Raw genomic sequence first — 21,114 nt, forward strand, 5'->3', positions numbered from 1 at the left:
TCAGGCTGGTCACGCTGGTCACGCTTGCCTCTGTTGGTTCGGATTTATTCCGTAAGGCGTATTCTGGCTCAAGCAGACGTACTGCCATTCAAAATGCCTCATGTTCCACAACTTGGCAAAATTTGCATCAGTAATGGGATGAAGACATGCATTCACCTCTGCAGTTGTCAGGATTCTGTTCCTGCTGGCATCGTTTCATTCATTCCACCCTCACCACATAATGGTAGTTTGAACTCTCAGGAAAAAAGAAATTAAAGGTGCTCTATTTCATTGTTTTCATTGCTAAACACATAAATAGAAGGAAGTAGTGTGTGTGTGTGTGTGTGTGTGTGTGTATGTAGATTGGAAGGTAGCTACCGTAACTTCTTTTTCTATCTTGTGATCTTAATTTTCACCACTTATTTCTTGTCCTTAGTATCTGAAAGAGGTTTTCTATGGTATATTACCATGAGACTCACAGAAGTAGAGGCTCTTTGTCTGTCCTGTGCCCCTAAGCTCTCCACTCTGATGTTGACGTACAGCCTTACATCCACCGGGATAGGACTCTGTCTTTGCGGTGAACATTGGGCCAAGGATTGTTTGAGCTTACACTTTAAAAAAAAAAAAAAAAAAAAGGGTGAAAACTTAGTAATGAATGCAGGATTATAATCGTAAATGAAGATCCCAGTGGCATAGACAAAAGGAGATAACAAGCGTGTTTACGTCACTAAATCGCCGGCTGTCCAGTCATTTCCAAGTCCGATGTGAACCTGAGGTTGTCCTTAAGCATCTTCATTACTGTTGATCTGGAAGCAAGGTCTTGCTTTAGATGCAAGTGACACTGTCCTGAACGAATAGAGCTTGAACTTAAGAACATCAGAAACTCAGTTTGCAGAGACTTTGAGAGTTGCAAGTAATTTTGTTCTCAGTGAAGAAATCTCTCCCTTGCTGCAAATGTCTGAGGTGCGTTCCTGTCAACCCATGAACCATCATCAGTAGAGACATACAGATCGACATCACCTTCAAGAGGACTCCCTATCTCAGACGAGGACCGTCCATCCCTAATTCCTTTTTCTTCCAAAACATTCTTCTCCCTTCACGTAAACAGATTCTTAAAAATGAGAAGGAAAAAAAAAAAAAACCACAATTTCCCCTTTAGAAGCCTCCAAAAACACGATGATGATAAAGCAGGCCCGTGTAACAAAGAGGAAAGGAACATTACTCCCCAGTATCCTTCGTATCCACGGTCCTTAGAATAGTAATATTTCATACCCTACATAGGTCACGTGCAACTTTTATTTCTCCCTATTTCCTTGGACTTTAAAAGTACTTGAGTTTTATTTACCTTTGGTTCAATGTCAAAGGAAAGAGTGGAGAAAACCCCTCTGTCTCCACTTCTTCCTTTCCTTCCTAAAGTGCAGGCAAAATGTCACGTTCTTAGTTCCTTTTGTTGAACAGGCACACTGCAAGGGTCTAATAATTTTTTCGTTACAAAGGAAAACATTTCACCTTTATTAATGGGGCCTAAGAAACTTAGGTCGATTTTATCTTGGCTTCTAAACAGGTAAACCATTTCCTTCTCCCAAGACCAGAATATAGATCCCCGCGTGGAGTTCTTCCCTTGAAGAAGTCATTCCCCAATTATTCAGCTTGAGGGGTTATTTTTATTGATGTTATTTATGAGCAAATGGAAATGATTCTAAAATGACTTTTTAAACATTTTTAAAATTTTTAAAAAAATGTTTTTATTTCTTTTTGGAAGAGAGACAGCGCAAGCGGGGGAGGGGCAGAGAGGGAGGGAGACACAGCATCCGATGCAGGCTCTGAGCTATCAGCGTAGAGCCCAACGCGGGGCTCGAACCCACAAACCGGAAGATCACGACCTGAGTCAAAGTTGGACGCTTAACCGACGGAGCCATCCAGGCACCCCTTATTTTGTATTTTATAGTAATCTCTGCACCCAATCTGGGGTTCAAACTCATGACCCCAAGATCAAGAGTCACATGCTCTACCGAATGAGCCCCCCAGGCACCCCGACTTTTTAAGTGGGACCGTGGGCTTTTTCTCAAAATGTCTGTTTTCCGTAAGCGTCACTGGCCATTATGTGTGCTTGCTTTCGTTCAGGCGAGGAAGACCTGCTCAGTCCTCCCCAGGACACAAGCACAGGGTTAGAGGAAGTGATGGAACAGCTCAACAACTCCTTCCCTAGTTCCAGAGGTAAGGCCCACGACGTGCAAGTAACTCACTCCTACTGGAATTAGACCCCTCGTTTCTGTACCCTAGCCCACGTATTTCCCGTGTTTAAGGAGGCACTTGCTGACAGAGTGCCAGTCTGGGGTCATTGTGCGAAGACAATATTGTTGAGTGTCGAGTTCTGGTTTGGATGACTGAATTGACTGGTTTTGGATGCTGGTTGAATTCAAACACCGGTATAATAGCGTTGTCTCTAGAAATAAGACTATCAACTTACACGTTATCTTACTTGCTTTGCGCATTAGTCTGAAGCGTTAATTATGAGATAAGATAGCTTATTCTTAAGAGCAACGATGATGTGACTTTTACAAAGAAATTCATGCCCCGATGGCACCTTTGCCGGGGACACACAGTCGATACGCGCGATACGGTGAAATCCAGAACAGGCCTAGTATATGGTTGCGGGGGCGGGGGGGGGGACTCTGACTTCCAATCTGATGCCCTTTATATTCAAAAATTGTATCTTACCCCATTTGTTAAGTACAGGTACAGTGAACTCTTTGTATGCTACTTTGTTGTTGACTTCACTTTCCTAGGTAGAATACCATCTCTGTAAAGAAAGATGTTAATTCTATTAATGCCTTTATTTCTCAGCGTCACTTTGACCTTGCGTATTTTGCCCCTCCTATAAAAGCAGCATTTTACCCCTGCCAGATTTTCCCACTAGCCTGTAGGAGCTTCAGATGTCTTCCTTCATCCAAGGAGGTACTTGGCTCCCATTGCTAGCATTTGGGAGTGTTTATTTTACTTTGACATAACATATTTTACTTTGACATATTTTGTGACATAAACCAGAGTCACCGACCCCCCTCCCTTCAATGAATAAAAAGAATGGCTGCAGTCACCTGTAAGCAAGTAGATGGAACACCTCGACAAGCCAAAGCGGAGGACACGAGTCTCGGTGGGCAGGGATCGGCATCCCTCGTGGGCAGCCCCGGAGGGAAGGGCAGCAGAGAATCTGGCTGTTTGTTCCTCTCCGTGAGGGCCACGAGGAGGGTATTTTGAGTCCTGTGTTTTTCTGATCTTTTTGTTCAGGGTCAGCCCCCGGTGGCCGGTTCCTAGCTCTTTGCTGTATGCGTGAACGTTGTACGGTGCACGTTAAAAGCACTAATGTTCTGATGGAGCGTTGCTAAGGAACTGTTGGCGGAAGCTAATTTTAAATGTCTGCACCAGCCATCTTTTCCCTGCTGAGTGCCTCTGATGTGTTGATTTTAACACCTAAAAATCTCAGCTGTCTTCCACCCACCCCCACCTCCATCTTGACTGTCTTAGCGGTCTTCTGTCCCTAGATGCCATGGTTCACGAGAAGACCACACGTTGGTGTGATGTCAATCACATGCTCTTCCTTTTAGCCCGCCAGCTTTTACCGGCACCTAACTTTGGACCACTGGAGGTGTTAGGGATGCAAAGAAATGCCAGATCCCTCGCCCTCGAGGCGCTTACGGTCAACTGTGGACTTCCGAAGTTCACATTAAAGTATAGTATTACTGCCCTGACCTAGGGCTCTAGGACATGAGGGAATCCCAGAGGCACCCTTTTGGATAAGAGGGGTTAGCCTCAGGCGCGGCGAGGGTCTTTCTCAAGTTCACACAGCCAGAACTTTGGGCCCCACACGTAGCACACGTTTCGTTGACGCCGTCCTATCCCTTGAAGGTCACAGACGGCTTCCTCGTCCCAGACCCTTAAAATGAAAGCTCGCTTACCTGCTCTGTGGGAAGTTGGTGGCTGCTTCGTCGATGCCCTGGGCATCTCCTCCACATTTAAACTAGAGTCGAGTGGAGGCCATAGAAGGGCCCATGGCCCCGCTTCCCTTCAGGCAGCCTTTGTGTCCTGGGCCCGTGACCCATCCGAATTATCTTCAAGTCCTTTGCACACTCTCCCTGCATCCCCCCCCCTTTTAGTGCGTGAAGCTAGATACCACACGGGTGTGGAAGAAGCCACCTGGAAGAGGGCAAATTTACCTCCTCCGATTTATGTGGCAGTTAGCACCTCTGACGTTAAATTTACTTCTGTGATGGTGATCTACTTCTGTGGAAACTTGGGGGAGCTTCGGGCCACCCCGATAGCGTTTACTCACCTCGCGCTTAGAGAAGCATACCTTCCACCGAGTGCTGATTTGAGTTCTCAGAAGATAAGGAGGCTTTGTCTGACCAGTTCCCTTAACTGAGTTCCTACTTAACAGTAGGCCGGAAGCCTGAGAGAAGTCATTTATTTTCCTGAGGAAAGCAATGAAGATCTGGCCGTTCTTTCTGCGATGCTGTTACCTTGACTTCTTTTTTTGCTACTTCCTGCCACGTTAGGCCTTACCACTGAGCCCCTACTATTGCGCACCCATTTCCAGCGTGTGGGGGCTCCTCTCACAGCACCAAGCAATTTGGACACCATCTGCCCAGAGAGAGCATCACATGCCACAAGTTTAGGGCTTCGGTCCCGCAAGACTGCCCTCCCCCTTCACCTGGGCTTCTGACCCGCTGTAGACTTAGGGGTTCCAGTGACCCACTTCTGGGGGGTGGTACGGCGGCTCACACAACTCAGAAACGCTTCCTTCACTAGATCAGCGTGTATTACGAAAGGCCGGAAGTCCAGAACAGCCGGACGGGAGAGGTGCACGGGGCGAGGCGTGGGGCAAGGGTGTGGAGGTGCCGTGCTCTCTCGGGGTGCATTGCCCTCCCAGGACCTCCACTGTTCACCGACCCAAGAAGTTCTCCCTCCCCCTGGGTTTTTAGAGAGGCTTCATTCCGAAGGTGTGATTGATCACATCATTGGCCAGTGGTGAGGCAACTCAGTCTCCAGCTCCCCCAGTTTCCCTCCCCGGAGGTCAGGGGGTAAGGCTCAAAGTTCCACCCGCCCCTAAACCCGGGGTTGGCTTCCCTGGGACCCAGCCCCTACGTTTAGGTGTTTTCCTAGAATTGCCTCATTACTTCAGAGGAACTTTTCAAAGGTCTTAGGAGCTCTGTGCCCTGAAAGGGAATTGAGACCTAATACGCATTTCTTCATTCTAAATCACAGTATCACAGCTTGTTTCCCTCAAGTTCAACTGGATAAAAAGTCTCATCATTAGAAAACTAGGATGGAAAATATATATACGGTAGGTTTTAGTGGGCGCATCTTACCAGCTAGTAGGTACGTTGGGTTGATACCGAGAAGAGCATTTTGAGCCCTAACATCTCAGGATTACAGGCTCTCGTACGTGGAAAGGCCTCAGAGGGTCATTTGAGCACTTCTGATAACCACAGCAGTGGCTTTTGACCTTTTTGACCACTCTCCATAGTAAGAGAAACAGTTCACATCTCAAACTGGATTAAGGATATAAGATACATTGGGTGTGTGTATGTGTGTACAGAAACACATACGTATACACCATGTATATACACCACAGATATATGTGTCTGGTCACATATACGTACGAAGATCAGCAAAGTTTTGTGAAGCACTGCTTCCTATACTACGTAGAACGCACACCGTGTCTCTGCTTTATTGATTCCAAAATCAAACGCTGGCTGCAACCCACTAAACTGATTTTCGGACGCAGTGGTTTAAAGAAGAGCGATCCAAGTGATCTCAGTTTTCCTTGCCCAGATGAACATCTTTTTTAAAAGAAAGTTACACTTATTGGAAACATTTTACCAATGGAAATGGTGGAAGTTTCTGCCAAGACCTTCCTGATAGCTTAGAGGACGCTGTACTTTTACTCTGAGTCGGCCACCCGTGTTCCCATTGCTGTGTTAGGATGAATGAAGTTCACGGTTGCTACAGCTGTTTCGGACAGCTGTCTGGGTAACTCGGGACAGATGCCGGAGCCAGAGGTCTGACATTTAGTGGAAATGCGCTGTTAACTACCACCTCGTGGTTTACTTAACCCTGCTAGATAATTGCCACCAGGGGAAAAGACTTTTTCAATAGAATAGTATGTTTTTCATAAATGTAACGTATACAGAGAGGGGAGTTGTTTTGCATTATCCGTTTACAGCTTTTTTGTTGCCGTGGGCCACAGTTTTGACTTCAGGCTCCAGTCTTAAGGTATCGACAAATCCTCACCTTGCCTTCTCACCACAAGTACCCGGAAGCCCCAAGTGCCTTGCTCATGGCCACTCACCAAGTGAAATTAGGCTCCTGATCTTATCTCGCTGGCCTTGCTGAACTGTTACCCGAATTAATCAGGGGGTTACGTGCCCCTCCGGCTCGTGAAAAAACTGCTAGCCAGCACTGGCCTGCCTCCTAGCCAATATAAATTTCAGGGCGTTCAAGGTGGGAACCCGTGCATGTTTAGCTTTGTGGTGATATCTTTCCTGATGAATCTCGGGATAGAGTTAGTTATTCACAACCACTTGAGGGATTTGAGCGGCTCAGTGTATATTAAACACAGAACGTTAGCCAATTTCTATCGGATCTCTCTATCTACCAATAAGACGTCCCTCCGTCTGTTAAGTATCTGTAGAAGTGGAATTCCACTGTAATAAAAATCGTTATCTACTATAAGACACTTTCTGATTCTCCACCATTATTCTATAGGAACAGTACATGTGCAGAATGAACAACAGACATCAGTTAAAAATAAACAATTTCAGTGATTCGCCCCTATGTCTCTGAGCATCTCGCATCCTAACAAAAGCGTTTTTCCATGTATGTGCATGTACGGAAAAAATGCTTCCCTTGTCAGTGGTATGGGATTGGCTTCTCTAAAAATGGGGTGCCGCTCTATACTAATTAACGAACGATAGGATTCGAGAGAAGCTCGTACTGCAATAAAGACAATTTACAGCACAGTTAACAGTGCTGTGCAGGCATTTCTGCTGCCTGTACAATCTCGTACCTGCTGACCCGTGTGCCGCGTTTTTACCCCCAACGTCCACGCCATCCTCTCATGTCACCCAGGCCTCCATAAAGCCCACACGCATTCTGTCAGATGCCTCTAAATTAGCAACCCAACAGCTTGACAAAACCTGCCATCTTCTCAAATTCAAGTCTTGTCTGTGGTTCTTTTATGCAAGAACAGCATAAAGACGGAAGCATTCGTGTGCCCCCTTTCAGGCACCACTCTGTTTCCCTCTAGCTTCCGTGCATTTTGAGCCGTTAGCCCTTTATACCACGGGCCGACAAACTACAGGCTAGGAGCCAAACCTGGCCCACTCCCTGTTCTTACAAATAAAGTTTTATTAGAACATAGCTATACCCCTTCACTTATGCTCTATCTATGGTTGCTTTCTCACTCCAAGGACGCCGTAGTTGCGGCAGAGTTGAACATTTGCTAAACAGACCGGGTGGCTTGCAAAGCCTAAAATATTCACCGTCTGGCCCCTGACACGCACAGCTTGCCGACCCCTGCCTTACACTGTTGCGGTCCATTCTAAGCTCATTACATACGCACAGTTAACACACTTCAGTGCTGGTCAACTTTCAGCTCAACAGAACCGTGCTTTTGGATGGACGTGTGTATTTGTGTCCACGTTCACCAGAGACCACACGTGCTTTAAGCCTGAAAGTATAGCCGTTTGAATCTTCTTTCGCTTGTGATAAAACAGGAACCCTAAAAAGGGGCTCGTTCTTCCTGAGCTTTTTAAAACAGTTGGTAAACTGAGATTACAAAGCTGAAGTTACCCCCAAAGTGGTAACGTCTTGGGATTCTGACCCTAAAGGATGAATCATCTCAAATTCATACTGCGGGAGGAAACTTGACTTCTCCAGACCCGACCGAGCCCTTTACTCAGACTCAGGACTTCCCCCAGTGTACTTCCTTTTACTCCTGATTCATTTCCTGACAACATATCACAGTGCCAGATGGACAGCCTAAGTGAAGCTCTTAGGAAACTCATTTCCGAAGAATGTATTTGTGAAATAAAACTTATCTGGCGCTTTTATTTATTATTTATTTTTACCGGTAGAGAATATTTTGAAGCGGTGCAGGCAGTTAGCCTGTATTTTGTCACTGGAGAAACTAGTCCACCGCAGTGGGAAACGTTATTTGTTTTAACTTTGTTTAAACAAAAAGCGGAACTTCCTTTTGTGCTGTGGGAATGAGCACATCGGGACCCAAGCGATGAGGGCGGATTGTGAAAGAGATTAGGATTGACGTAGCTCTGGAAGGTCCGTTGTACGTGAAACGTGGTTTCTGAAGAAGTGCCCGAAGCAAAACCCAAGTCATTTGCTGCATATTCGGTGATGACCCGCAGATACCAAGCTCTGAATATGGCTTGGCGTAGAATAAAGACAGGTAACCCTTATCACTCCAGGAACCATAATTACATTCTGAGACTAAATGCCGTTACTTTCTAACGGCACTCTTTCCTAAGGCTCTTTCGTTTTAGAAACAGACCCAAGTTACAAGCCAGTATAAGTTACCAGCCCTTGGGACGCAAGTTAAACGGTAATGGGCAAGGCCAAGTTGCCTAAAACACCAGAGAACTCTTGACCATGATCTCGTGGCTACCTTACTAATTCATTTCAGCCCGTCTTTATCAGATGCCCATAGTGTTGGGGTGCAGACGTTATTGGAGCTAGAGAGGATGGCTAAGCCACATGTGGGCCCTGCCCTCAAGGACTCACAGCCCTGTAGGGGAAGGGAATAAATTCTACCACCAGACAGTATAACCGTGAAATAGAAAGATTAGAAAACAAAAAACTTGCTCAAGGAGTCCAAAGCAATGGATAAGTCACTCATGCTGGGACTCTTTTGAACTATCAAGAAGGAAAGGAGGTTCTCCTCCCTCTCCTTTTCCCTGTCATCTGGTTTGGGCCTACCACTGGCAACACCCACTGCTGAGGAGCCAGTGCCCTTTTTTCTCTCTTCCCTGCTTTGAGGAACGTCCTGAATACCTTGGCCATGCTTACGTGGTCGAGCGTGCGGTTTTCATACTTGTAAGAAATCTTGGGAGTCACGTGGGAAAATTCAGAACGAAGGAAAAGAGGGAGGGAGGAAGGGACGGAGAGTCCTACTCAGAGAACCTGTAAATGCGTACTAGAGGTTTTAGACCCTGACCTTGAATTTGGAACGATTTCTTTTGGAATAGAAGTTCCCTACTTCTTTGGTCTGCACGAGTAGTCCTCACATCGTTGTGGGGTGTTTCGGTCCTTGCGGCCCCTGAGCATGGTGGACCCCGGGGGAAAGGAGGTGACGTACTAGGGGTTCTCGTGTCTCCGTCCTACATTCTGGGATTTCACCTCAGACTGTCGCAAGATGTGTCTCGCTGCTCAAGTCGAAGTTTGAAAACCAGTATTTCACCCGAAGGCCCTCGTGGTCAGAGGAGATTCCAAGCCCAAGACCTGCTGGGTATGGTCAGAGGTCCCGAATTTTCTGTCCACTTATGGATATTATCATACAAGATTTTATCAGAACCTACTCTCCAAAACTAAGCATACCCATGGAGGATTCCATAAAACAAACAAGGCGACTGGGTCTTTTGCCACTGACTCTCAAGGCGCCTGCTACCTGCCGAATTATGGGGAGGAAGTTGAAGGCTCATTGCCGGATCTGGCTCTGTGGCTTGCCCATTAGTGGGGCTCCTCTCCTTCCCCCCCGCCCTTTTTTTCCTTCTCTTTTCTCCAACGCCCCCCACCCCCATCATCCTGGGCATGCTCGGCCTCTGCCAGACAGAACAGATTGTCCCAAGGGGATGGAGTCTCGCTTCTGTGGCGTTTTGCCTCGCATTTGGGGTGCAGACTTTTGGGACACGCAGTCAGCTGCTGTTCACGTGCCAGTAAGTTGTGAAGTTGAGAGTGACGAGATGGGGATTGTTGGACGTGCAGCCTGAGGTTCTAAAGCCGTCCTTGAAAACAAGGCTCACTTAGTCAGATTTCTCCGCTGTGCTCGCTTCCATCCAGTTTAACACATGAATTCTATGGATTCTGTAAGTGATGTCTCCTGGATCATGTTATCTGTTTACACTGATTTTAAGTGTATGTAAAGGTTATTTGACTGGATGTGTCTTTTGGATTTTTTTTGTTTTGTTTTGGTTTTTATTTTTTTCCAGAAGGGAATAAATGAATTGTCATCTCAACATTTGTTTGGTAAAAGCAGCAAGACGGGTATGAAACTGTTTATTTATGCATTTTTTTTCCTTTCTGATATCTCTGCCTCTTCCTCTCTCCCGTTATTAAAGGAAGAAATACCCCTGGGAAGCCAATGAGAGAGGTTAGTGAGATTCAGGCTCACGGCCATGGCTTCTGTGTGTCTCATCACGCTTTCTATGTTTGGCGCTTGTGTAAGAATTGTGTGTGTGCACGCGCATGTATGTACTACAGTGTGTCATCCCGTAAGGACGGTAGTCACCTCTCCACTTGCAGCTCATGAGGAACATTCTTCAAATGTTCACCGCCATTGTCATCACCATGACGACAGGAGCAGGGGTTGGGGGAGCAGGAATCTCTCTAAAATGGCAGCCCTCGTGCTCGCTTCGGCAGCACATATACTAAAATGGCAGCCCTGCGTGGTCCCCAGGTTGGAATCCTGCAGTTCATCGTCTCTCGCCATTTATCACACGAACAGAATCCTCAAAACGATGAATTTAGCCTTGAACATAACCGACGAGTCGTGAAGTTTCTGCCTACTTCCAGGACCTTAGCGTTTTCTGCCAGTGCCCTTGGTTTTTATTCTTCCAGAATGAGTTCGTTTTGTTTTTGTTTTCCTTTTTCCTCATCCCCACCCTCCTTTCCCACTTCAGCTAACCTTTTTTTTTTTTTTTTTTTTTTTTTGAGCACTTACTGGGCCAAGCACTGTTGTAAGCACTTGCCATCTTTTTCATAGTGTAATCTTCATGACAAACCTGTGAGGTAGGTACTCTTATTAACCCCGTTTTCCAAATAAGGAAACTGAGTCCGTGAGAGAGTAAGCAAGCAGGGTGTCCCAAATGACAGAGCCAGAATTTGAATCCAGGCAGTCTGGGCCCAGAGCCACACTCTTCAGTCTTCATCGCCGCCTTAGCAAATGGGGTTTGAAAGGCTCGTGTCATCTCAACTGGCCCTTTCGAGAGTGCGCTTTCTCTCCCTGGCATTTGGAACCAGATAGAACACATCCAAGGAGGGATAAAAATTGAATGTTGGAGACTTGAGGCTTTTTCTAAGCGCCTGTTGATGGGTTCGAAGCGGGTAAGATACAGTATTCTCACTGAACGTGGCTTGAGATTTGACAGGCAAAGCTCCTCCATGCTTCTGTCAGAAGCATTGTCTCAACATTGCATTACCTGATCAACGGCTATTGGAGGACAGTGTTGAAGGACAGCTCAAGTGAAACAAGCTTGTCCTTACCTAGAGTTTAGCGTGAAGGATGGGAGAAGGAAAGGTCCTTGATGGGTAGCGCCAACCTATGCTGTTCCGGGACACAGGTTGGACAGGTAGAGAGTTCTCATGTGAGAAGATTCTAGATCCTTAGCGACAGGATAGCCAAGAGTCATCCCGGATTCGTTTAAACATAAGGAGTCCTACTGGAAAGTCTGCCAACACCATGCCATGCAAGTCTAATGAATTGAACGGTCCTTCGGTGTGTCTGTACCCATGCTTTCTTCCAAGGCTTGGGACAGTGGGGTCCTGGGGCAGGGGGGAGTGGCAGGCTGGGAGGAGAAACTGAGGACACCTGAGTTGGTGAAGCAGTGAATGCTCCTGACCGTTTGCCTGGCTCACATACTTCTTATGTGAGGCTTCTTGGGTTCATTCTTATGGTAAGTGCCCCTTACAATTGATTTTGACGTGCTATGAAAAGTTGCACCTGAATTTTGACCACCCTGAACGTGTTTATCTCGTGAATGAATTTTACAACAGGCCAGCAATACCTATCATTCGAGTCACACGGGCATTTGGAAACTTTACCACCTGAGTTGTATATTCGAGTCAGACAAGTTTCCAGAAATCCAGAGAACCGAAGTGATTTTTTAGTGCTACCAAAATGACCTCACATATACAGTAGATTAGATTTTTTTTTTTTCAAAGATTAAATTGTGAAGAAGAAAAACACGCATGTCACTGCAGTATTCTGGCCTTGCTGTGGCCAACTGAATGCGAACCATTTATTTGGGAACTGTATTTTTAACAAATAGGGTGCCAGATTGCTACTGAGGTCTTGGATCTCTGCCAGAAAGTCTCAATTCCAATCACTGTGGAAAACGACTCCCTCCGGCCGTGGTGGCTCGTGAGACTAAATGTGTTGTGGTTAGTGCCAACTTGGAAAAAACACACAACCGCCCTAATGTTCGATGCATGGTGCCTTTGTGTTCAACAATCCTTGCTTAAGAATGGATTAAATCAATACTTTCTACAGACGTATTTTTATGTCAACTCGTGCCTGAAGCTGACTGCAAACCCCTAAATCCTGCCTGCTTTTCAGTGCCCCTCACGTTCCTAGTGCGAGATTTTAATTTTGACTTCAGAAAAATCTGTCAGGTAAAATTAATGACCTCACTAATGTGCTGCCTTCCACACATGGATAATAGAACCAGGATCCAAATCTGTTTTCTGTATCCCTATCAAGCTGTAGTTTTATGCCTCCGGGGGATTGAGTTATGATTCTTTGGGGCAGTATTTTGTCAAAGAGATAGAATTTTTTTTTTTTCTGGCTCTAATGAAAACCTCCGTGAAAAACATTGCAGTCATTACTCTGCTGAAACAGGTATTTGTAAATAAAGCAACCAAAGGCAGAATACAGATGCGGTGAGGGGACTCTGAACGTTCTTCATTTTTCTAGCACAGGGACAGCCGTGAGGGCACTTGTGAACCTTGTAGACCGTCCAGACAGGTTACAGGCCACCTGGTGTTTTGTGGGCGTGGGCGTGGTGTATTTAAGAGTCACTTTTTAAATAGCAGACACCCCTAGAAGTGATGCCTCTGGAGAGGCTCGAGAATTTGCCTTCCGGGTAGTAAACTGAACACCATTGCAAGGAGTAGAAGCGACACGTACGTGGCTGTATAATCCATGAGCGCATTTCCTCTCCAACTGCAGTCTATGTTCCCTAGCACACAAGCTAAAGTAAAATAGGTACTTTTTGATTATGATCAGTAAGCCCGCGGGGAAAAGGAGTTCTTCCCTGTTCGGTTTGTGTTTTGTAATACATGGTCTGTCTCCCAGGTGGGCTAGCCCCTAGTTGGATGTGGGTGATGAGAAATAGTTTGAGTTCTGGTCACTTACCAGCTTGTAAGGGTCTCAGGGTTTTGTTTTTCCTGGCTTCGTTGATAGCTGCGAAGACTGCAAGCAATTGCAAACTTGCAGGTAGTCCACACGAGTAATCGGGTAGATCTCCCTGGGTTTCCCGGCAGTCCAAAAGAGATACGAGGGGGCCGCTGGGTGGCTCGGTCGGTTAAGCGTCCGACTTCGGCTCAGGTCGTGATCTCGCGGCTCATGGGTTCGAGGCCCGCATCAGGCTCTGTGCCGACAGCGTGGACCCTGCTTGGGATTCTCTGTCTCCCTGCCCCTTGCCTGCTCTCTCAGAATAAATAAATAACCTCAAAAAAAAAAAAAAAACAACCAGACACAAGGGAAGCCCTTCAACCTGGCAGCATCAGTTAAGTGTCTGTGCTCTAAGGAGCAGCCGGGGGCCCACCGTGTCCTCCAGTGGTTTGTATGGTTTAGAAAAGCCAAAGCTGATTTCCGTTCTTCACTGAGGACTGCCACACTGCTGGCTCACTCGAGGAACGGTACACCTGCTTTGCTCCACAAGTTTTTCTGTTTGCAGCCTCAACCAACATCCAGAGTGTTGTTTTTGTTTTTTGTTTTTTTTTTTAAACAGCCAGTTCTCGTTGGAACTCTTCGCGTTAATACAAAGCTCCACGAGAGTTACAAACTTCATCACCTCCAAGTCAGTGGCAGAATGGTGTTCAGTTTGTTCTAAGTCTTAACTTGATCTGGTGCCATCGCTGGGCAGGTGCCTGCCTGTAAATCCTCCGCAGACCCCTCCCCCTTGCTCTCATTTAAAAAAATTGTTTTAATGTTTATTTATTTTTGAGAGAGAGAGAGAGAGAGAGAGAACCTGAGCAGGAGAGGGGCAGAGAGAGAGGGAGACACAGAAGCCGAGGCAGGCTCCCGGCTGTGAGCTATCAGCACAGAGACCGATGTGGGGCTTGAACTCAACAACCTCAAGATCACGACCTGAGCCGAAGTCGGATGTCGAACCCACTGAGCCACGCGGGCGTCCCTCTGTCATGTGGATTTCTAAAATGCTAGGTCTCTTGAAATAAATATGAGAGCAGAACACCCGCCCTAGTCTAACACCGATAATGTATATAAGGTCGATACATGGCAAAGTAGTAATAGCCTAGTAAAGCATTTTTAGTTCCAAAGGCAGTGCTCCAAGAGTACAATGATTTACTAATGTCCGCGAATGAAAATCAGCCACATGAAAATATGGGACACGTATGAAAAGGCAAGTCATAAACTCGGTCTCAGATGATCTGACTCCACATCTGAATTTGGCCACAGAGTACCAGAGACACTGCGGCTTTTGTGCTCCCTGCTGGGGGATTCATGCTAGGTCATGTCACATTACTACCAAAAGGCTGTTCTGATAGTCCACCCTCATTGAGGAGGAGAACAAAAAACGCATTCACAGGATCCCCAAGTCCATGCTTTGCATGTGGGTCGGATCATAATTAGGCTTGAGAGCAATTTGGAATGAAAAGGGATTTTTTTTTTTTTTTTTTAAGAAGCAGCTTCCAGATTCAAAGGTTCATATCCCAAAAGGTTGAGTCCAGAGTTTGTTTTCCAATTCCAGTAAAAGCAGAGAGCAAACAGCCTCCTCTCCCGTGGCCTCGGAAGGAGGCAGCAGCTGGAGACGGCACCGAAGTGAAGACTCCATGTCTTGGTCACGGTGGTGGCCATGATAATGGCAAAGGCGGTAGATAGAGTCACGGTGGCAGCGGAGGTAGTCGGGGTGGCGGTGGTTTGGGACTGCAAAACTTGGAGTACAAGGACACGGTACGTCATCTCCCGCAACAAGGTGGAAAAGGGACACCCCATCATGCAGCACTCCTGTTATCAAGGGAACCTTGTGCTTCCCCGTGCAATCCTTTTGCTAGATCCTTCCATGGGGAAGATGAGTGCACTCTCTGACACTCGTCCACGCCAACGACCCCAGTAGCCCGATCCGGTAGTCAGCCGATACTAACCACGCAGAATGGCTTCATTAACAAGGCTTTGCTTCTTCCGGGAAAGTGGTGACAGATCCAATCGTGTCGTGTAAGACCTCGATGCGGCTTCTGTGTTGTCTTCACCTAGAAGCGGGGAAGGATTTCCCGAACGGCAGAGAGTCAGGCTCCTGTTCCCTGCACCTAGTGTCAAGTCTTTCTTTCTCTTTGTTTTCCAGGACACAATGTAGGAAGCCTTTTCCACTTGGCAGATGATTTGGGCAGAGCGATGGAGTCCTTAGTGTCAGTCATGACAGATGAAGAAGGGGCAGAATAAATGTTTTACAACTCCTGATTCCCGCATGGTTTTTATAATATTCATACAACAAAGAGGATTAGACAGTAAGAGTTTACAAGAAAAAAAAAAAATCTATATTTTTGTGAAGGGTAGTGGTACTATACTGTAGATTTCAGTAGTTTCTAAGTCTGTTATTGTTTTGTTAACAATGGCAGGTTTTACACGTCTATGCAATTGTACAAAAAAGTTATAAGAAAACTACATGTAAAATCTTGATAGCTAAATAACTTGCCATTTCTTTATATGGAACGCATTTTGGGTTGTTTAAAAATTTATAACAGTTATAAAGAAAGATTGTAAACTAAAGTGTGCTTTATAAAAAAAAAAGTTGTTTATAAAAACCCCTAAAAACAGACACACACACACACACACACACACACACACACACACACACACTTGGAGGCAGCGCATTGTTTTGCATCGTTTTAGCGTGATATCCATATGAAATCCATGCTTTTTTCTTTTTCTTGCATATTAAAGATAGGACACTTCCTCTAACACCACCAGATGATTACTTCACAGCGCTCTTTTTGGAATCGCTGGCCGAGTGGGACTGGCTGTGGTTTTTCGCTTTCTGCATCTATATGTCTAGAAGTATGTAAATACTGGAGGGATATAGATAAACAGATCTGAATTTCTGGAGACCTTTGACATTTCTTGTTCAAATGACCTGGCCACTTCCTAATGCAAAGAGATTGCCTCTGGTCCCGCAGGCTTACCTGCTTGGTCTAGAATGAATTCTCCCTGGAGCCTGAAACCAGGGGGCAGCTACCACACTGAAACACTGTCTGGGGCCCCAGATGTTTCTCATTTGCAACTTTCCACTGACAGCGACGGTACCGAATTTTTGCAAAGGGACATGTGAATGAATACACAGGACTTAACTGTGTCCGAGTGACCCGTTAGTTGATACATTCAGCTTCCGGCCGCTGGCAAGGCCACCATCTACATTTAACGATGCTTCAGCGGAAGTCACGACATCAGAAGATATTTTTCACTCGCAGACAGTAGGAGATCCTTCTGGTAGGGCTGGAAGGCTGTGGATTGCCAGCCGATCCCTGCGAGGGAGGGAGGCCACTCTTGAAGTAAAGGGCTGGATGAATGTTCCTAACCACACTGAGAGATCTTGGTAATTACAACGAATCCCCTCTGCCCTCTTCTCACAAACAGCAGTGGTTATTTTAGGGGTTTTTTTCTTTTCTTTTCTTTTTAAGGACTTTCCCCATTGCAATGAGTTTTTAAATGCCACAAGACTTCATTTAAAATAACCCTCGGGAAAATGTGTAAGACAGCCTCGTCACGGTGTGTTACTGTTAAATATCCACCCACACGCCCATGAACTTGGTTGCCCTACTTCACATTTCTCTACAAGCAGTTCCACACAGGTTTGTAAGGGGGAACGGAGACGGATTCGCGCGTTCCGAAAAGTACTCCAAACCCTTGGCTGGTGGACGAGGAAGGTTAACGATACAAAGATTGTTCAAAAAGAATAACCCAAGAGGACTAACTGGTAGGAACAAGCTTTACTCTTTCGTGTTCTTAGCCTTCCTTTTTTTTTTTTAATCATTCATTCAATAGAAATCACCGTGTGACCTATTATTTTGCAAATCTGTTACCTCTTAGGTCAAGTGTTAACTTCTGGGGAGTGGGTTTTGTGTATTATTTTATTAATGATGATTAACATCCAACATGGCTTCTCATGCTATTTCTACCTCACTTTGGTTTTGGGATGTTCCTAATAATCGTGCACACATGCTTTCACCCACTTGTCTCCTGCGTCAACATTTTTCTCGATTTTTTTCCCCCCGTTGTAATTTCCACAAGAAAACCCAAAGCTCTAAGGTAACAAAACGACCTGAAGATTCGGTTTTAGTCTTGCATTTTTTTCCTTTCTGTGACACCGGACTTTTTCCTTTACCCACAAGTTTGGTTTTTTTGTTTGTGTGTTTGTTTGTTTAACCATGATTAAACACAAGGGGTTGTGTTACTTCCTACTAAGCGGTTTTGAGTTTCCTTCTAAAAGCAGAGGTAAATAGAGTGCATAATTTTATTTTAATCTTTTTGTTTTATCTTTTAGACATTAGTTCTGGAGTGAGTCTGTCAAAATATTTGAATAAAAATTGAGAGCTTTACTGCTACATTTTAAGCATAATTTGGACATTACTTCGTGTTCTTTATAACCACCAAGTATTAAACTGTAAATCATAATGTAACTGAAGCATAAACATCATGTGGCATGTTCTGTCATTGTTTTCAGGTACTGGGTTCTTACTTGAGTATCATGATAGATTGTGTTTTAACACCAACACTGTAACATTTACTAATTATTTTTTTAAACTTCAGTTTTACTGCATTTTCACAACATATCAGACTTCACCAAATATATGCCTTACTATTGTATTATATTACTGCTTTACTGTGTATCTCAATAAAGCACGCAGTTATGTTACAAAAAAAAAAGTGTTGAGTGTGGTGCTTTGTTTTTCGTTGTTAAATATGTAATACAGTCACATGGTTGAAGAGTGAAAAATCAAGAAAGCCAAATGGTGAAAATCCCCTATTCCCATGCCATCCACACTGGCCTGTGAGTGAATGTTGCTTTCTTGTGTATCCTTCCACACTACCGTTATTGAGAAAGCAGTTAGCAAAGATCTGTGCCTCCTTTTGTTCTTTTACTACACCTAAGATCGCTTTCTATGCACCCAGTTATATACCTTGCTTTTATGGGCTCAAGAGAGCCACATTCTTAATTATATTGAAACAATTTTTTCCGTTTCAATATATCAAATGCTTTCTCGTTGTTTTTTTTTTTTTTTTTTTTTTAAACGTTTTTATTTATTTTTGAGACAGAGAGAGACAGAGCATGAATGGGGGAGGGGCAGAGAGAGGGAGACACAGAATCGGAAGCAGGCTCCAGGCTCCGAGCCATCAGCCCAGAGCCCGACGCGGGGCTCGAACTCACAGACTGTGAGATCGTGACCTGAGCCAAAGTCGGACGCTCAACCGACTGAGCCACCCAGGCGCCCCTGTTGTTGTTTTTTTTTTATAGCTAATAATATCCCAGTGTATGTTAGTGGGATAGTATTTAGGCTGCCCTCTTTGGTAGGATGTGTGGGTTGTTTCCAGTCTTTTCCTGTGACACGGAGTCCTCTACATCTTCCATTTCATCAGGACACCTGTGCCAAACTTGGGCCGGGGGACACATTCCTATAGCTGAGATTTCTCGATCAAAGGCGGCATTTGCTTCTCACGACACTTCCTCACAGCTGAAGGGCAGTCTGAGCGACGGGGGTCCCACCTAAAAGGGTATACCTCAGAACTGGTTCTGGGGAGGATAGCCCTCCTACGCCCAAGTCACGATCACCACAGAAGGAGATCCCCTCACCCCTGCCCCAACTGCAGAGGAGGCTAGCGAAAGGAGTAGCCCATCGGCTCCCCTTGGGACGGGTCCTTTTTGCCTCTGGCCAAGATTCCTGGAGCGGAGTTCCCCAGCAGTGTTCACATGGCAGACAGAGGTCCAAAGACGTTGCAAAGCGCGCTCTGGACGTAACAGGAGATGGTCAAGCTTATTAAGGATGATACCAAGAGAGGGGCGCCTGGGTGGCCCAGTTGGTTGAGCGTCTGACCCTTGATCTTGGCTCAGGTCACGATCTCACAGGTTGTGGGTTCAAGCCCCACGTCGGGCTGTGCACTAACAGCACAGAGCCTGCCTGGGGTTCTGCCTCTCCCTTGCTCTCTGCCCCTCCTCCGCTCGCAAGGGCTCCGTCTCTCTCAAAGTACGTAAATAAACTTCAAAAAATAAAAGGGACCATACCGAGTACGTATGGCATCTCTGATAGGAATCGCTGCTCAGTTTCTCCAGGTGGGCCTGAAGGCCACATACACCGAGACTAATTTTCACCATATTGCCATCAATCATTTATCCCTCCCACCATAACCTCCCCAGACCTGCGTTGGTTTCGGAGACTGGCTGTTTTGATGGACGACTGCACGGGGAGGACTGTGAGGAGGGCGTTTGGCTCTCCGCTCTCCCCTGGGCACAGGCCGGCGGGGAGGGAATCGTTTCGCTTACGATGTAGAATGGATCACGCTGGTGCAGGTTGTGCGCGAGCAAGCAAAATGCGTGCTTGGGGGAAAGTACCAAGACGAGTGGCTGTCTTCTGCGGAGCCGAGCTGGGATCTCCCTGAATTTGCAATCCTCTGACGGGGGAACGAATACAAAAACCGGCGCGGTGCACGTGCAAAGACTTCCCTTCCGATGAAGGGTGGCAAGGACGTGCCTCGGATTCTTTCCCACGGTAGCAAAGCCCCCAGACTGGGAACCACAAACACATTCTCCATCACTCCTTGGGCAGCAGGGTGCCGGGAGCTCATGAACTCCCTTGATGACCTGCGAGCAGCAACACATCTGACTTTCCATACGAAACAATATCCTGTGAGTGTGGGAAGGGGGGGGGTGATGTCCGACCGTGGCTTTCATAGGCAGCAAAGATTACGTAGAGTAACACACACACACACACACGCACGCACGCACGCACAGGATCAAGTTTCAGCTCTTCCAGGACTATTCTAACTCAAGCTAAAAGAAACATGACAAGACTAGCGCCAAGAACCCCTATCTCCCCTTTATCCCAATTCGACAACTGTTTACACACGGCACCATTGACTTTCTCCTTCCATATATAGTCTATTTGCCTCCTGAACCATTTTGAGAGTTACGTTTCAAGCATCATGCCCCTTTATGCTTAAATACTTCATGTGAAGTTTCTGAGAACTAGAACATGCTCTTGCATAAGCACCTTATCATTATCAGAATAAAGACACTTCACACATTCAACAAAGATACCATCTACACGGCCATATTCAACTGCTGTCAGTTTGCAATGTCTTTTGTAGTTGTGCGTGTTTCCCTGATCTGGTCTAGGATCTAAGTCACGATCTTGTGACATTTAGTCAGGTCTCCTTAATCTTTGATGGGGAATGGTTTCTCCGCCTTTCTTTGGTTTTTGGTGTTTTTTTTTTTTTATTTTTATTATGTTTATGTATTTATTTTTTGAGAGAGGAAGGGAGAGAGAGAGAGAGAGAGAAAGCAAGAGACTGAGCCAGGGAGGGGTAGAGACAGACCGAGAGAGAGAGAATCCCAAGCAGGCTCCGTGCTGTCAGTGCCGACCCCCAGGCGGGACTCGAACCCACAAACTGTGGCATTATGACCTGAGCCAAAACCAACAGTCAGATGCTTAACCAACCCAGCCACCCTGTTTTTTTTTTTTTTAATGTTTATTTCTTTTTGAGAGGAAGAGCAAGCATGTGAGCAGCTGAGGGGCAGATGCCGGCGGGGGGGGGGGGGGGGGGGGGGGGCGGGGCACGGAGGGAGACAAAGACCAAAAGCGAGCTCTACACTGGAAGACCTTGATTTTTTTTTTTTTTTTTTAAGAGTACAATCCAGTCACCCTGTAGGATGTGCCTCAATTTTGATTTGTCTT

The 21,114-nt window shown here is 45.9% G+C and overlaps 1 protein-coding gene across 17 annotated transcripts in view; it reads left to right on the forward strand.

Moving 5' to 3' along the window:
• The window catches only part of DMD (dystrophin), a 2,113,538-nt gene extending 2,096,480 nt beyond the window's left edge, over positions 1 to 17,058 (forward strand). For 10 of the 17 annotated variants that reach the window (XM_081792827.1, XM_081792824.1, XM_081792832.1 and 7 more), the window contains 2 exons: positions 2,104 to 2,196; positions 15,513 to 17,058. In XM_081792827.1, coding sequence (XP_081648953.1) covers positions 2,104 to 2,196; positions 15,513 to 15,610 — 191 coding nt within the window. In that variant the 3' untranslated portion in view covers positions 15,611 to 17,058. Of the gene's footprint in view, positions 1 to 2,103; positions 2,197 to 10,328; positions 10,361 to 15,512 lie in introns of all 17 variants that reach the window. The other 7 variants (XM_081792829.1, XM_081792834.1, XM_081792830.1 and 4 more) reach the window with 1 other exon arrangement.
• Positions 17,059 to 21,114: the final 4,056 nt, after the last annotated feature.

The sequence above is a fragment of the Panthera onca genome, chromosome X (assembly GCF_046562875.1).
Source record: "Panthera onca isolate mPanOnc1 chromosome X, mPanOnc1 haplotype 2, whole genome shotgun sequence".
Lineage (NCBI taxonomy): Eukaryota > Metazoa > Chordata > Mammalia > Carnivora > Felidae > Panthera > Panthera onca.